The sequence below is a fragment of the Mycena indigotica genome (assembly GCF_014461135.1).
Source record: "Mycena indigotica strain 171206Taipei chromosome Unknown Mind.scaff0014, whole genome shotgun sequence".
In the NCBI taxonomy this organism is placed as follows: Eukaryota; Fungi; Basidiomycota; class Agaricomycetes; order Agaricales; family Mycenaceae; genus Mycena; species Mycena indigotica.
In genome coordinates this window covers 1,026,895-1,044,526 of record NW_023503013.1, presented here as the reverse complement: position 1 = coordinate 1,044,526, position 17,632 = coordinate 1,026,895, and the positions used below count along the sequence as shown (strand labels likewise).

General features: G+C 56.3%; 3 protein-coding genes across 3 annotated transcripts; 1 reads left to right on the top strand and 2 right to left on the bottom strand.

Annotated features, from left to right (window-relative positions):
* Positions 1-1,136: 1,136 nt before the first annotated feature.
* On the top strand, positions 1,137-4,997 carry MIND_01313200 (uncharacterized protein; the record flags this gene model as incomplete). The annotated part of the gene is made up of 6 exons (XM_037369587.1): positions 1,137-1,715; positions 1,767-1,885; positions 1,939-2,089; positions 2,135-3,399; positions 4,203-4,513; positions 4,564-4,997. The coding sequence occupies 6 exons, from the start codon at positions 1,137-1,139 to the stop codon at positions 4,995-4,997; spliced, it is 2,859 nt and encodes a 952-aa protein (XP_037214085.1).
* A 2,550-nt stretch (positions 4,998-7,547) lies between these two features.
* Positions 7,548-8,568, bottom strand: MIND_01313100 (Hydrolase-4 domain-containing protein; the record flags this gene model as incomplete). The annotated part of the gene is made up of 3 exons (XM_037369586.1): positions 7,548-8,154; positions 8,202-8,344; positions 8,395-8,568. The coding sequence occupies 3 exons, from the start codon at positions 8,566-8,568 to the stop codon at positions 7,548-7,550; spliced, it is 924 nt and encodes a 307-aa protein (XP_037214084.1).
* A 5,829-nt stretch (positions 8,569-14,397) lies between these two features.
* On the bottom strand, positions 14,398-15,364 carry MIND_01313000 (uncharacterized protein; the record flags this gene model as incomplete). Its single annotated transcript, XM_037369585.1, has 2 exons — positions 14,398-15,008; positions 15,067-15,364. The coding sequence occupies 2 exons, from the start codon at positions 15,362-15,364 to the stop codon at positions 14,398-14,400; spliced, it is 909 nt and encodes a 302-aa protein (XP_037214083.1).
* Between the last annotated feature and the right edge of the window lie 2,268 nt (positions 15,365-17,632).

Below are 17,632 nucleotides of genomic sequence, written 5' to 3'. Positions count from 1 at the left end.
CCACAATTTGCCCAATGGGAGTGGTACAGGAGTAGTTTGTACCCGCTTTCTTGTTGGAATACTCCCAGGCGGCATTGCGAAGTTGACTGAGGAGAACGGCGCCAGGCCGGCTGTCGGTAGCGATTGTCGGCGGAAATGGTTCCCTCGTGATGACCGCGACTTCGAGATGATGAGCAGCAGTAAGGACGACCGCTTTCGGCTCTGGTGCATAATCTTCAGCCTTAGGACGACGGCCAGGAACCCATGAAGGCGAGAAGGGAGGGATAATCTTGCCGTTTGCGTCATGTTGGACAGGATTGACAGGCGATGGTGTTGTCGAGGGAGGAATGGGGGCTGGACTAGCGGGGACGGTGGACTCGTCGCCCATCAAGCTTGTGATATCGCTGGGTGTGAGGCTCGGTCGAGAAGGAGGGAGCTCTACAGACTGGTTATTATAGCGACATGCAAAAAAACTACGCACCAGGTGACGACGAAGGCAGACTCATGCCCCCCGCGGAACCTGGTGATTCCTCTGTCCGTGCTCGCTTTTCGCGACCCATATTGTCATAAGAGTCGGAGGACCTTTTGCGGGAGTAGGAAGCCAAGGGCGACGATGAGGCATGAGGGTCGTCGAAGTTGCTACGGTCTCGCAGGGCAGCATTAAGCTGAACGCGAGAAACCGTCTTGAGTGCAGGCTGGGGCGTCGTAAAAGTTGGGCCACGGACAGTCTATTTGACAGATGAGCAAGGAAAGTACGGACTAAGACACATACTGAGGTGGCAAAGTTGATGAGTGGGTGTGTCGAGCCGGCTGCGCTTGTTACCTCCTCTTCCTCGTACTCGCTCTCGTTACGGAACACATGCTCTATCAGTGCAGGTCAGTGAACCGACACTCTAGAAGAGCATGATACGCACGCTGTTCTTGCCTTTCTTCAAATTCTCGTTGCACAAGATGACGACGAAGCTCTGCGATGCTGATGTTGCTAAGGTCATCTGTACCAGCAGTGTCTTCGACAAGTCAGTAGATGGACAAGGGACAGAGAGAGTGTTACCTGCAGTGCCTCGCCGATTGCTGCGACGAACGCTGGTGGACATGCTGGTGGGGGAAGAGAAGAAAAAAAATAGCGTGACGACGAAAATTTGCGCCGCGTTTCAGGGATGATGATGATGGGCGCGGGTTTCAAGGATTTGCAGGAACCATTTGCTCCAGTGGCGGCCATGCCCAAGTGCGAATACTGCGGCGAATGGAAGGCAAGCGCCAGAGGGATCAAGTCGCACCAAGCCCAGAAGAAGGACTGTCTGCGACGACAAGCTGCGCTGAAAGCACAGTCAGTGGCGATAGACCAGCCCGTAGAGTCCATACCGGATGGTCAAATGGACTTTGACCAATTCCCCTTCGACAACCCATTGCCTGCCCAGTCACCACCGCCACCTCCCACGAACAAGCGTGCATTTGTCGAAGAAGTCGAGGATGATACCAGCAACGATCCCGTCTCATTTTACGACCCAAAATATGTCCATATTGAGGAATACCCTTCATCTAAACGAGCAGGGGAGCCAATCCGGAAAACAACAGTGACGGCAACCGGATTCGAGACGTATTTGGGTCAGCAGCGAGCAGCAGGAAGGCAGCCATGGTCTCCATTTGCATCAGTCGACGAGTGGGATGTCGGGCGTTGGCTGATAACCTCGGGACTGTCGCAGAAGAAGATTGACGAGTTCCTACACTTGAAGACGGTGAGATTTTGAATGGTACAGGCTGTCAATATCGATTGACATACCTCCAAGGTGCGAGAGAAGATGGAGTTGAGCTTCGGAACCACTCGGGCCTTCCTCAAGAAGATCGACTCCCTTCCCCAAGGGCCAGCCTGGCGCTGTACCACCCCCTCACGATCCCAAGCGATCAAGTCGATGCGAGCGGAAAGGCGAAAAGCGATGAAGTTCTTGAGCTTTGGCATAGGGACATTCTCGAATGTATTGCTGCTTTGCTCGGTAACCCCGCCCTTTCTGAGAAACAGGCATATAAGCCATTGCGGATCTTCCGAAACAAGGACCACACCAATAGAGAGTATGACGAGATGTGGACGGGAACCTGGTGGTGGGACACACAGGTCAGTGGTAGTGACGGATAAGAGAGAGGAAACTCACGACATCAGGGCCTTCTGGGTGACGGTGCTACTATCGTCCCCGTCATTCTCTCCTCCGACAAGACACAACTCTCGACCTTCGCTGGCGATAAGCAGGCTTGGCCTGTTTATATCACTATTGGAAACATTAGTAAATCTGTCCGACGACAGTCGTCTGCCCATGCAACGATGTTACTAGGGTACTTACCTATACCCAAATTGGATGGTATATCGAAACCTCGTCGCAAGTTTACGTCATACCAGACGTTCCATGATGGTATGCGGGTGATTGTCGAGCCGTTGGTGAAGGCAGGAAAAGAGGGCATGGAGATGGCGTGTGGAGATGGCTGGGTGCGGTCGTCGTTCCCCATACTGGCCGCGAAAATCATGGACTACCCCGAGCAGTGCCTTGTGTGCTGTTGCCAAGAGAACACCTGTCCTCGGTGCACATGTCCGCCAAACGAGCGAGGGTCGACAAAACAGTTTCCATTGCGGACGCAGGAGGAGACGGTGAGGGTCATGGAAGAGATGTCGAATGGTTTGGGAGACGAGCGCTTCAAAGAACTCAATCTGCGGCCAATCAATCCATACTGGGCGGACTTACCATATTGCGACATTCACTCTTGCATCACACCCGACCTCCTCCACCAGCTTCACAAGGGCGTCTTCGCTGACCACGTTTCGAAGTGGGCGATGGAGGCAATCGATGGCAGTGACGAGGGTAGGAAGAAAGAGCTTGACAGCCGCTTTCGCTCCATGCCCCGTCATCCCACGCTTCGCCACTTCTCGAATGGCATCTCTGTCATCAAGCAATGGACTGGCGCTGAGTATCGCAACCTCTCGAAAGTTTTCCTTGGCGCAATTCAAGATGCTGTCGACCCAGATGTGGTGGCTGCAACACGTCATCTGCTCGACTTCATGTTCTACGCTCACTTCGAGCTTCACACTGATGAATCTCTGGATGCAATGGAACAGGCATTAGTCGATATGCATCGATATCTGCCCATCTTCGAGCAGCTCGGCATCCGCGAACACTTCGACATCAGCAAATTGCACAATATTTGGCATACCGTTGCCAGCATTCGTTCTCGTGGCACCTGCGACGGAACAAACACGGAGAATACTGAACGACTCCACATTGATCTTGCGAAGAATGGCTACCGCGCATCGAATAAACGCGACTATATACGGCAAATGATGCGCTGGCTGACACGGCAAGAATCGGTTCACAACTTTTCCCGCTACCTCGAAGCCGCCATTGTCGGATATCAGCCAGGACGGGGCTATGTTATGAGGTCAGTTATCACAAAAAATTATTTGCTTGTGGTTTGTGGTTTATGACTGATGGTTGTCTTCATTTTTTGTGGTTGAGGTCATTTTTGTGCTTGTGACATACATGGTTGAGGTTTTGATTTTTGTGGTTGAGGTTTCAGGCCTGTATTGCAAGTGTCTGGAAGCTAGAATTCACATTTCCTTTGTCCCCTCCCATCAGATTCAGATCAATTCATCAATGCTCTACAACAAGTTAATACTCTCTACAAAGCTCCAAAGTCTGGAAGGCTATACTTACCAATTGGTTGGTCTGGGAATCTTGCAGTTCAAATGTCTGAGGCTTTCTGAAGCTTGGTGAGACCCAGATAATCTGGATATGTAGAAGGTGGATGCCTTAAAGTGCAATAGCAAGATTGATGGGATTGATCGGCCATCATAATATCAATTTCTACTAAATTTAAATGTGGGTAAGTGGTCTAATGCATGATACCTCAAGCTCAAACATAATAAACATAACCACAGATCTCATAGCAAAACCACAAACCAGCAATTGAGAAGCAAAAACCATGTAGACGACACACCACAACCTGGTCAAAAAAACACAACCATAAAGCTGTACCATCTTCAAAACCTCAATTGACCGAGCACAAACTCAAATAACTAAATTTTTGTGAAAACTGCTCTTATACTATGTACCATCTGCCGCCGTGGTTGCTGAGAGTGTTGAAGATGATGAAGACGAAGAGGATGAGGTCGAGGAGGACCAAGAGGTCAAAATCACTGCCAAATACACCATCGCTACTCGTCCGGCATACCCCAAACTCAGTGCGGCGGACATTGAAGCACAGTTTGGTGTACGGGACTTCCTCTACTACGTTCAAGAGTTCTTTGAAAAGAACGGCCTCCGCGAGCGCAGCCCCATTCTCACATCAACGCTTTTCGATGGCTTCAAACAAGCAACGCTTCAGTTGCCCACTTTCCGTGCCGCGCCGTCAAATCCAACCGACACCATTCATGCCATCTTAGCCACTGAAGGCTCAATGTCCGATAAGGGTATTAAACGAGCAAAAGCAGCCAAGTTCAGCACTGTTCTCGTGCGGGTCGGCGAGCGTGATTGGAAGAAGGGGCCACTAAGTAGTGAGTCTCAGCATTCATTACCAATCCCTCCGATCGAGTAACGGCTCCAGGTTTGCGTGCTGCCCACGTAAAATTCATCTTTCGTCTTCCAGATACTGTGTCCAAGTTCCCACATCCACTCGTATATCTTCATTGGTTCACACCCTTCCGCACCGACACCCTGGCTGAGTTTGACAGCCCGTCTGGCTTCAATCGCGTCACCCATTCAACTTCCCAGGGCCAACGGCGCTCTGGTGTTGTCTCGTTGGCTGATCTCGAGCAGTCCTGCCATCTTTTCCCTCAGTACACGCTTCCAATCAACGCAAACTGGACGGTTGAGAACGTGCTTCAACAAGCAACTACATTCTATTTTCATCCCTACCTGCGTCATCGAGACTTCTACATTTATCGATTCAATACCTATCGTGTGGATCAGTATCGCAAGCAGAAGGCGGCTAGATTAGCCTACACATTGTCGCGTGGTGCTAATAACATACATTTCTAGTTTACCAGTACTAAAGCTTCTTGGAAACTCACAAATATATATGTAAGACCTCTCGGAGACACAGTAGGTTCTGGTTGTAATCTGCAAGAGCAACTAGGGCTTGGTTTATATAAGGGTGTTTGTAAACCGGTTTATAAACACCCCTGTTTTATATGTTTATAAACAGCCTGGCTGGAAACCCCCTGTTTTATGGTTTTATATTAGTAAGCACCCAAAAAGGAAAGAAGCTAGCAAACCAGACTTACTTTACACTAATATTGCTTCTATATACTGCTAGTAGGTTTGATCATATCTTATAGGTTTAGTGTAATATATTGTTTCTTATCCAATAGGATCTCAACCCACTTTTGGCTAATATTGCCATATTGATCATGATTAATCCTAGTAAGTATTGGGAGCTTGGGTGTGTGACTATACTATACTAACCATACAGATTAATTATTATCAAGGTTATCATGATTTTTAAGTGTTCTAAAGGATTCATGACAGGGGTTCTAAAATCTGCTGATAAGTAAATTATACATGTTATATATAACTAATTCATGTTATGCAAACTTACAAGTGAGAGTTGATATAACCTTGCTGTTTCAACCCCTAATGTCTATGAATCTCAAAGTTATGAAGTTAAAACACCAAAATTTGCTGGAAAAAATTTCCTAAAAAGGTAATTTTGATCTCTCTGGTCATATCAGCTCACGTGGTTTATAAAACCTAAAAACCGGTTTATAAACAGGGTTTCAGAGGCTATTTTTATCAAACCGTTTGATAACCTCCAAAATCTTTACAAACCAAGCCCTAAGAGCAACATAAGTGGCTGTAGACATCAGTCAAGCCAATATCGTACTATCGGATGCTACGACCATCTGCCGGAAAGGACATGACAGCTATCATCGGCTACCAGAGGTCCCGTCGGACTACAATTACTTGGCGCTGATCCGGATCGCAAAAACCGTGCTTCCTGATGCTACCTCCTAACGCCGGCCCTGTCTCGTGTTGTCCGCTGGGCCGGCCCGGGCCCGGACGACCGGCGCGTGCTGGCGCTGTCGCTCGTGCTGCTGTGGGTGCGGCTTGCGCTGCTCGCGATGGCGTTCTTCCTCGACGAGCGCGAGGTGGTCGCGCGGTGGCTCATCGGCGTCTTCGCGATCCTCGAGTGCTTATGCGGTGCGTGGATAATCAGACCCCCCCCTTTTTGAGAGCTAACGTTTTGGCGTGCCCAAATGGCGTGCGCCAGCGCCAAGTGGCGTGGCGTGGCGTGGGAGTGGCGTTTGGCTGGCGATCAAAGCCAACGCCAGCCCATCAGGCGTCAACGCCATTCTGTCGGCTTGGCACGCCAGACATTTTGGCGTGGGCCGCCACCGATGCTGAGGGTCGCCGACCCTCACGAGCCTCAGTGCCGCCTTGAAAGCTTCCAGTAAGGGGCCTAGTAAGTCCCAGCAACGCCTAGCAACGACCAGCGTTCACGTCGGACTTTGATCCGAGTCTTCGAGTTGTGTATCCCGGGTGTAGCTACTTGCACAAGAGCCAACAGCGGTGTCGCGGGCCCGGCCGGGGTGCTCCTCGCCCAAGCTCTAGGGAGTCCGGTCGACAGACTCCAATGCGGCCGGCCGGCCGGCGCCACTCAGAGGTGGAGGGGTGGAGGGCTGTCACGGGTTCGATGATCTGCCTGACGCTGCGCGCTGGAGCGACAGAGCACCGCCAAATGAACTCCGGAGGAGCTCCGCGGGCCCCGACCGGCGGTACTGGTGGGCCGTGCCGAGTCCAAGTGGGCTGGCCGCTCTTGGGTAGCGGTACCTCGACGCCCGTCTATGACACAAGGTGTCCCACAATGGCTTCTGAGACGCCCTCTGCCTTCTGAGTGCATACGGGGAAGCATATAGTGGCCTCGCGGCCCTCGCCGGTGGATGCCGGAGGGGCCGAAGTGCACCGGTGGACGAGCCCGAAATCGTAGTAAGCCACTCTGTGGGAAGTGCTCACAGCCAGTGGAATGCATGGTGCAATTCAATCCATGTCGACCGACGATGGGGAGAATCCTCCGCCGGTGTCCAACGCCATCCCACGCCACGCCACAGCCATCAATGGCGTGCACGCCGGCGTTTGGCGGGCGCACGCCATTCGGCCACGCCACTATGCGAGCTCTGCCCCTTTTTAGTGCTGATTGTGAGCTCACAGCCAGTCTGGCGCATGTCGCACTACTACCCGCAGCCGATTTGGCGTGGCTGATGAAGCGCCGCGACGCTGAGACCGCGCCGGACAGAGACCGGCACCGCGAGGTAGAGGTAGAGAACCGCGTCACCGTGATGGTCGGGTGGACGATCCTGTGTACGGCGGTGTACTGCGGGGTTGTAGCGCTCGTCAAGGCGACCCATGTCTCCATCGTCCGCGGCCCAACTCCGGGCTCGGATTAGGTGCCATTGCATCATCGTAAGCCGAGCTTTCAAATAGTAGTTTACCATTTATTACTTGAACCGTTCAATATGCTTGCCAGATAATAGTAGTTTACATTCTTGAACACGGACACCACAACGCTGCCGATCACAACCTCGTTAGTCTTCATGGGTACATCCGCTGCGCCGCGGCCAGGACATCGCCCACCCACCCACGCACCGTCTTCCCAAACGCCTCCTTCCCCGTCCCGAGCCACAGGAAATGCTCCGCCCCCTCGAGATCCACGACGCGCAGCTGCCTCGCGTCCCACCCGTCCACGGCATCGACCACCGCCTGCCGCTGGATTACTTTATCCTCCGTGCCGTTCAGCACGAGCAGCGGGAGCGCCCCGGCCCGGCCGGCCGCGAGGAGCGGGCCGGGGTCCTGCGTGCGGGACAGCAGCTGCACCGTCACGGCGCGCGGCTGCAGGAGGGCCGCGCCGAGGATGCCCAGCGCGGTGCGGTGGTCCGCGTCGCTGTCGGTCGCTGAGGCACACGCAGCGGCCAGGTCGAATGCGGCATAGCACAGCCCGACGAATTCGCGGGAGGCGGCCTGGTAGAGGTCGACGTCAGATGTCTGCGTCAGCGCGGGGAGCAGCGAGAGCACGGCCGGGGCGGCGACGAGGGAGAGGGTCGGGCCCATATATGGCAGGGCGGCGGCGTAGACGATGCCCGAGAGATAGGATGGCGGGTGGGAAGCGAGGATGTCGGTGATGTACGTCCCGCCCAGACTCCTGTTGCAATAAATCAGCAAGTTGAAGGAGAAGAGTAGACAACATACCACCCCACCACAAACGGCCGCGCATCGCTGACCCCAAACGCCGCCATCACGGCATCAAAGTCCTCCGCCAACCGCCCAGACGCCCACGCCGCGTCTGCGGTCGGCTTTCCGCTGCGGCCGTTCCCGCGCACATCGTATCGGATCTGGCAAGAAAAAAAAGGTGAACAACTCCAGCCATAGAGGGGGAACGGACGAGGTGCCCCCAGCTGGTCCACGCCTTGTCCTCGAAGATCCCGTCAAATGCGCTGCTCGTCATCGCGAAGCCGTGGATGAACACCGCCACGGGCTTGCCCTTGTCGCCCGTGGCCTCGGCGTAGATCGCGGTGCCGTCTGCGGACTGGACGACCTTGCGCTCGATAACGGACATGGGGGGTGGGAGAGGGAGGAATGGGGTGGGATAGAGGCTGATCTAATACCCACGCGGGCAGGCGCGTACACAGTGCGCTTCTCTGTCCTCCACGCGCGTCAGTCCTCGCCTTCTCCGTGTGTTGCTTGCACTTCTCGGCGGCCTGGAGCTTGATCTTGACGTTGACAACTTCGGTCGCTTATTCACACCATTCTAGTGGTCGCTTCGACGCCTGATCAGAGGCAGTGGATGGCCGTTACTGTAGAGAAAAAACGATTCCCGGGAGAGGATGAGCAACATGAAAGGAAACGCATACGGCAGGAGACGCCCCGCGTCCTCTCTTTGCCCGCATTCGCTTCGTCGAGTCGCCAATCGGCGGCCGTTAGCCTGATGTTGACACTGTTCCTAGTGTCAGTGGTCGTTCAAGTTTCAAGTTTCGGGTGGTGTTATGACTCAGAGGCACTGGCAGTGGAGGGCCTCCACTGTAGGCAGTCCTAATATGAACAACAAATTCCTGGGAGAAGGTGAGCAACTTAGAAGGAAATGGATACGGCAGGGAACGCACCTGCGTCGTCTCTTTCAACTTTGCATGCATTCGCTTGGCCACGAGGTTCTATGTGACTACGGGTCCAGCGCATTCCCTCCAAAGTTAACCAAAGAGGAACCGCAGCGCAGCGTCAACCCGTGTGTGACGTGGCCGTCGAAAAACAAGGGCGATCGCCAATCAGTCACGCACGTGCCCGCACATCACCGTGACACGCATCTTTCCTCTCTCCTCACATGGCGCAAGCAGTCGACCTCCCGCCGGAGCTCATGGCAGCCATATTCACATACACAACGCCCTTCCTTCCCGAGTGTGCTTCCGATTGTGCACCACTGCTGTTGACACACATCTGCAGCGCTTGGCGGGCGGTAGCACACTCCACGTCGCTGCTCTGGTGCCGCCTGCAAATTCGCTGTCGTAGTCTAGACGCACGGCCGGACCCACTGCTGCATGCGTGGCTCGCACGGGCCGGGAGCCGGCCGCTCACACTCGTCCTGCGCGGCTTCCCGCCGCTGATGGTGGCCGATCTCGTGCGGCGCTTCCCAAATGTGGCAAGTCTGGACTTCGATGGGATGCACGGCCTGCCCTTCCCGAGCCCGACATCGCTCCCTGCACTCGCCAGCCTCGCCCACTTCCGCGTCAACGCCGAGCCAGCGCTGCACTGGCTGCACACCCCGCGTCTGCGCAGCCTCGACTCGACAAGTCACAACAGACGTGAGTGACATCCGCGACCTCGTCGTCCGCTCGGCGTGTGGGCCGACGCTTACACACCTGACGCTGCACATCGGCCGACACACGCCCGACACCGAGCTCGTGGCGCTCTTCTGCGCCGTCCCGATGCTGACACATCCGGTCGCGCCACATCCAGGGCCGCGGGCAGCCGGCCCTCCGCACGCTCGTCCGACCTGGCATCGTCCCGCGGCTCGCACGCCTCGCCATCAACACGTGGCTCGCCGACCTCCGCTACTCTGTATTCTTCGCGGTCCTGCAGCAGCGCCGCCCGCCGCACGGCCCGCTCGCCGCGGTCACGATGGAGCTGTTCCAGGAGATCGACCGTCCCGACTTCTCGGATGCGCGGCCCTTCCTGCCCAACGACGCCGCGATCGCGCAGCTGGAGGCGTATGCGGCGGAGGGGCTCGGCGTGGCGGTATACTTATGGACCCGGCAGTGATGTGGAGACTTTGGGATGGTGGCTGATCACTCTATGGAGGCCCAGCAGGTGGGTTTCTAACCTATATCAGGTTGAGATCCTACCTATATCAGGTTGGCATACCACCTATATAGGTTATTTTCTAGGGTGGTAAATCAACCTATGGGGGTAGTGGAAAACCCACCTAAATAGGCCACTTTCTACCTAAGCTTTACACCCAGAGGAATAGGTGTATCTTACCACAAGTTATAATTTGTATTCTATATGTTAGAGTAAGCTGTACAATTACAAGTATATAAGCTACTACTGGTACTGTTAACTATGTCAACATGCTGTCAAGTATAGGTGGAAATCACACCTACTTAGGTAGGTTTTAAATGGAGCTCTTTGAGGGCACTTTACTAGCAGTAGTCAGGAAGACAAACTAGTAGGTCAACAATATGATATATGACTATAACAAACAGGGTTTATTAGATATATATTTTCTTCAACCTAAATAGGTGGCAAATCAGCCTATTTAGGTTGATTGACTTTTTTGGAAATAAGTAACCACCTAAATTTTAGGTTGAAAAAAATTATCACATAATCTTCACAGAAATGAGCTCTATACAAACCACCTAAAACCAGCCTAAAATAGGTGAAAAGAGGAAAACCCTCCTGGTATTCCCACCTAAGTTGGCCCCATAGTGTCATGAACATTCTGATGTGAGCTCGCTGTAAGGGCAACCCCGGAGGCCTGAGATCAAGGTCCTAGCAGGGGAGGATCCAAAGAGTGAATAGAAGTAAGCAAATACAAGTGAGGCTGACCTAGCAGGGGAGGATCCAAAGAGAAGAAACTCTAAGGGTCCGCCTGCTAGGTAGCGGAACTATATACTGCGCTCTTGACGCGCCAAGGTTGATCGTTGCTCCGTGCAGTATGCCTGCGCCATGTCGCAGGCCAGGTCCCAGGGGATCGCCAGGCGGGGGCGGCGATGCGCCTGACGGAGGCGGTGATGCGATCACCGGAGTCGGAGCCGGAGTCGGACCGGAATCGGAATCGTCTCCGAGGGGCCGAGAGGGAGGTTCCCCTGACATCACCCCCCTTTGAATGCGGCGTCCCGGCGCATAGACCGGAATGGAATCGAGTCGAAGGTTGCAGAGGCGATGTGCCGTGGTTTGCCAGGGTACTTACGATAGAACTCCGCGATTTTCTCCGGGGGCGAAGACGCGGTCGAAGCGGACCCACTGGTCATGCGACGCGTCGTAGCCTTTCCATCTGACGGTAATTCAGCCGTTTATACCTCACCCTTGCGTCCAGGATTTCCTCTACTTCCCACTCCGGGACTCCGTCCTCGAGGTCCGGAGGGGGCTGGTCGTAGCCGGGGCGTCCGTCGAAGGGGTCATCTTGGGCGAGCTCGAGGCTTGACGACGGGGAAGACCGGGTGGAGCTTCGAGTAGCGCGGAGGGAGGTCGAGCTTGTAGGCACCTTTGCTGATCTCCGCGACTATCTTGAATGGTCCGAGGCGGCGGTGGGAGAACTTCTCCGAGGGGCGAGTCGTCCTGATGTCAGAGGCATCCAGCCAAACACGGTCGCCAACCTTAAACTCCGGAGACGGAGTGCGTCTCCGGTCGTAGTAGCGCTTGTACTCCTCTTTGGCCTTAGTGAGCGGGCCTTGGCTTCGGCAACACCAGTGGCAATCCGGTCGCGGAACTCGTTCACGGACTCCATAGCGGAACGGACTCCGGGTTCGAAGCCCATGCGCGGGAGTCGTCCCGTGTCCGTCATGAAGGGGACTTGTTGCGTGGAGGAGTGAACGTGGTTGTTGTAGGCGAACTCCGCGGCCGGAATCAGCTCATCCCAGTCGTCCTGCTGATAGTTGGTAAAGATCCGCAGGTACTGCTCCAGCTCCTGGTTGACGCGCTCTGTTTGACCGTCTGTCTGCGGGTGGTACGCGGTGGACGTGGCAGGCTTGATGCCGATTAGACGCCAGAGTTCTCGGGTGAAGTCCGCGATGAACTGCGAGCCGCGGTCGGAGACGTACTTCTCCGGAGTCCCGTGATGGCGCCAGACATTCCGGTAGTAGAGGCGAGCCGCCCCTACTGCGTCGACCGTGGTGTGACACTCCGAGAAGTGGGCACGCTTCCCAAGGGTGTCGACGACGACCATGATCGCGTCGTACCCATGGGCCTCCGGAAGCTCGACGATGAAGTCGACGGAGACGGTATGCCAACGCTCTGGGGGCGTTTCCGTCGGGTGCAGCTCTCCGTGGGGCAGTCTCCGGAGTGCTTTGGTGCGACAGCACAAGTCACAGGTCGCGACGTACCGGCCAATATGGCGAGACATCTGAGGCCACCAGTAGTTCCGGGAGACCAACTCCAAGGTCTTGAAGCGACCCGCGTGTCCGGCAACTCGAGTGTCGTGGCAGAGCTCGATGATGCGTCTCCGGAGGTCCTTATCCTTAGGTACGACAATCTTCCCACGAAAGTGAAGAAGACCACCGGAGACAGCCCACTCGTCGGAGCGCGAGGAGCGGGGGCCTCGAGCTTGACCTTGGACCTTTAGGAGTTGCCGGGCCGCTAGTGCGACGGGCTCCTCCAGGTCAGGCTCACCGGAGAGGGCATCGCGGATGTCGCGAAGGAGTTCAGAACCAGGGCCGGAGACGGAAACGCCTTCGAGAGCGGACATGGAAGAGTTCGGGCCGCAGAAGGACGACGTCGGAGTTGTCGGAATCGATTCCGTGGTCTGGTCTCCGAGAGAGGGTCAGGTCGGCCCATGTCGCGGCCGGGCTTGTGGTGCAGCGTGAAGTCGAACCGGGAGAGGTAGAGGGACCAGCGGGCCTGTCTCCGGTTGAGGTGCTGCGTCTTCCTGAAGTACTCCAGATTCTTATGGTCAGTCCAAATCTCGACGGGATGCGCGGCGCCCTCGAGGAAGTGTCTATACTCCTCGAGTGCGCGGATGATCGCGAGCATCTCCTTGTCGTGGATTTCGTAGTTGCGCTGGACATCATTTAAGCTTTTGGAATAGAATGCTACAGGGTGCCACTTCCCGTCCGGGGCGGATTGTGAAAGAACCGCCCCCGTCGCATAATCAGAGCTGTCCGCCTCAAGTCGGAAAGGCCGTGCGTCGTCCGGAATCGCCAGGACCGGTTCCGGGTGACTGCGTCCTTGATCGCTTGGAACGCGGAGGCCTCCGCGTCGCCCCAAGTCCACTGCTGGTCCTTCTTGGTGAGCACGAAGAGAGGGCGCGCGAGGGTCGAGAAGTCCCGAATGAACCTGCGGTAGAAATTAGCGAACCCAAGGAACTGCTGAATGTCCTTCTTGTTTTCCGGAGTCGGCCAAGCGGAGACGCCTGCGACTTTGACGGGGTCCATTTCGACGTGGTTGTGGGAGATGATGACTCCGAGGTACTCGATTGACGATTTTTCAAAGTCGCACTTCTCCGCTCGGAGGTACAACTTGTGCTCTTGGAGTCGCCGCAAGACCTCCTGAACGATCTGCCGGTGTTTCCGGAGGTCGGAATGGGCGATCAGGATGTCGTCAAGGTAGATCATGACGTCTCCGGAGAGGATGAGGTCCTGGAAAATGTCATTCATCATCATTTGGAACGTCACGGGAGAGTTTGTCAGGCCGAAATACATCACTAAGGGCTCGAACAGGCCTCGGTTAGTCCGGAAAGCCGCTTTCCACTCGTCACCTTCCTTGATCCGGACGTTGTTGAAGCCCCAACGGACGTCGAGTTTGGTGAAGTAACGAGCGCCTTTGAGCCGGTTGATGAGGTCGTTGATCAGCGGAAGGGGGTACCGGTTTTTGACAGTCATCGCATTGAGAGCACGGTAGTCCTGGACGAAGCGGAGTCCGCCGTCCTGTCAGGGGATGAGGGTCCAGGTGCCTAGTTGATACCAAAGCCGGGGGAACAGCCCCACAGCCAACTACTTAAGTACAGGGCTATCTGCGCACGGACCAGTCACGTGATCAGTCACAGCTGTCACATCACATGCTCCCCTTACACCAACCCCTCCTCAAGATCCGTCGCCTCGACGGATAGGCAGAGTGTAGGGTTCTGCAAACTCGTATTCGGGGTCGCCAGGGAAATAGAGGTTGTCGCCTATAACACGCGATGATTGCGCAGGTACGCCCCCTCGTTGGGCCGTCTGTCGATTGCGCTGCCGACCGTGCGCTACCGCGTCAATCTGCATGGGAGTGGAAGCCACACTGGTATCCATCCGCATGGGAGAGGCGCCTTGGGTATGCGAGACTCGGGTAAACATCGACGGAGTTCCCATAGCCACCGAGGGTGCGAAGGGAGTAGGGTTAGGCTGGGGAGTAGGGAGAGTGGAAGCCGCGGCCCGTATAGGTTGGGTAGTGGCGGCGGCGGGCTGACGGGGTAGGGTAGACGGGAAGAGGGGAGAAGACAGTCGCGAATGCCCAGCTGGCCCGCCGGGCGGCAGTCGAAGCCCTCGGATGAGCGGCAGGACGTGCGGCAGTGGGGGCGGGGCACCTGAGACTGGCCACGGGGCACAGTGGACGAGCGGTGCGGAGCACGGTCGACATCCATCTTAGTGGCGTGGGACGCAGGCACAGGCGCGACAGGAGGAGGGGGAGCAGGTCCCTCAGCAGACGGTGGCTGACGTTGCTTCTTCGCACGGACACGCTTACGCATGAACCGTTTCCCAAGCGCAATAAGCGCTTCACCGATTTGCTGGTCGGTTCCCCGGATAGAGACCCGGCGCTCGCCAGGCGCAGCGCGATCAGAGTACGCGCGCAACTGAGCACCAGAAGTGTCATGAGCTTGGTGGAGACCCTTGCCGCCACGACCCACGATATGCCCGACAGCCGAGTCAGGCACCACAAGCGTACAAGAGAAGCGTGACAGTGTCGGGCGCAGTAGGGGGGAAGGTTTCGGCAAGTGGTATGGAAGTGTGGGCCGCAGCGATGACGGCAGGGGTAGGGGCCGGGATTGTTGGAAGAACCCAGCGACTGCCGTCCCAGACACCGTGGAATGTAGGACCAGGGGAAGGGGGAGCAGGGGGTGGAGCAGGCGTACCATACTCAAGACGGTCGAGACGGTCGGTGAGGCGAGTAATTTCGCTCTGCAGGAGCAGGCAGTACGAATACAGGTCGACAGGGACGCCAGGAGTCGTCATTGGAGGAGAGAAGGCAAGCACAGTAGGGTGAGGACGAATATAGGAGATAGAGAGGATCAACTGGGGCTAGAAGAGTGCCAGAGTCGATGTAGAGGCTTTGGTATGCTGTCAGGGGATGAGGGTCCAGGTGCCTAGTTGATACCAAAGCCGGGGGAACAGCCCCACAGCCAACTACTTAAGTACAGGGCTATCTGCGCACGGACCAGTCACGTGATCAGTCACAGCTGTCACATCACATGCTCCCCTTACACGTCCTTCTTCTTGACGAAGAAGACCGGAGACGCCATCGGAGACTTGGAGGGGCGAATCCGGCCCGTCGAAAGCCCTTCCTCGATGAACGCGTCGAGCTCGCGTTGCTCGAGGGGCGAGATGGGGTACACCTTGCAGTTGGTGGGCTTAGCGTCGGGGACGAGTTCAATGGCGTGGTCCCAGGCTCTCCGTTCCGGTAGCGTGTCGAAGGACTCCTTGTTGAAGACGTCCTGAAACTCCTTAGCCCAGTCCGGGATCTCGGAGGGCGCAGGGGCGGAGTTCCTGGCGAAGGCTTCGGCCAGGCGCTGTGAGACAGTACTGCCAGCGCGTATCTCCTCCGAGGGGCGGAACGAGGTGTAGAAGATGCGGTCACCATCTTCAAGCTGACCATCGTCTTCATCATCGTCGGAGTCCGGCATCAGATCAGGCAGGGCGGAGTCGTCACCGGAGACGGAATCGTCTCCGTCGTCAGGCCCAGAGAGGTCCATGGTGCAGACCGAGGGGAACGGGCCGGAGCGGAGTCGCTTCTGGAGCAGCCGGAGTCGCCGTAGCTCAGTCCGTTCAACGCGTTCTTCCTCGCGGCAAGTGGAGCAACCGCGGGGGCACCGTGTCATCTTGACCTCCTTGGTTTCCCAATTGATTTCCGGGTTATGCTTCCGCAGCCAGGAGTACCCCAGAATAAGGTCTTGTTTACCAAGATGAGTGACGGCGAAGTTGAACACGCTCGGAATGGCCTTTGTAGCGTAAGACCAAGTCCGCGATCTGGTTGATGGAGCCGGCGTCGTTCGGAGTGCCATCAACGTTAAAGACCGGAATCGGTTGCGCCAGGGTGCGGACCGGAATGCCATTCCGAGCGACATAGTTCGTGTCGATAAAGTCGGAGGTGGCACCACAGTCAACCAGGCCAGAGAGCGAGAGCTTAAGCGCTGGTAGTGGACTCTAGCTCCAACGGGAGGTGGAGGGAGTTCACTCCAGGGGAAGCAGCGACAGTGTACTGCTTGGGCAGTTTCTTTTCCCAGGCAGTGAGGCGGCGAAGGACGATGACCGGAGTCGCAGGCGAAGTCGGAGACGGAGTCGAAACGGGGCGGGGGGGGGGTATGTCTTTCGTTTCAGGCTCGTTGTAGGGCAAAGGAATTGATTCGTCATACAAACAAGCGAAACGATTTACGGACGCGAACGAGGGCACACCAGTCACTCGTCGCGGGGGACAAAATCCTCTCCGGCCATCGACTCCGACTGTTTCCGGCAGCGCAGCTGTGTCCGAGTAGCGGGCGATCAACTCCGCTAACATCTCGTCACCGAAGTTGTTGGATCACCTCGTCGAGGATGTCCATTGAGCGGACGTCCGCGGGGAGGGGGCAATCCCGGCGAGATGGTTTGGGTCGCCGCACCTGAAGCAGGCGCGACGAGGGGCACCCCGAGCCCTAGTGCGATCCAACTCCATGGGGACGGGAGCTGGAGGCGCCGGAGCGGGGGCGCGGGCCACGGGTGGCACGACCGGAGCCACCGGGCGGAAAGGGGCCGGAGCCGGGATGCGGTTGACCGGAAACGGAGTCCGAATCAAACCGCCAGGCGTCTTGGGGGCGGCTGACTTGATCAGCTTGGCCCGGACCAGGGCCTCGTATTGACGGAAGGCCCGGGTGCGCCAGCTAAGGTAGTCCCGGAGGTCCGGGGGGTCGTTCGAGGACGTGATTCCGTTGTTGATCAGGGGGTCAAGTCCGTGGCGGAACTTGGTCACCTTGACCAACGCGTCTTCAATCCGGCGAGGTCCATCAGGTCCTCGAAGTCGTCGGTGTACTGGTAGACATCCTTTGTGCCCATGTGATAGGCGGAAGTCTCCAGTTTGGAGAGAGCATGATCTTGCTCATTCTCCTCGACGAACCGGAGTCGGAACTCGGAAACGAACGAGCCCCAGGACGGAAACGGAAACGGGGCTTTGCTTCCGTGGCGCTCCGCCCATTGCTGAGCGGGTCCTTCTGCCATAAACGACATGGCATAGCGGACGGCCTTTTCCTCGCT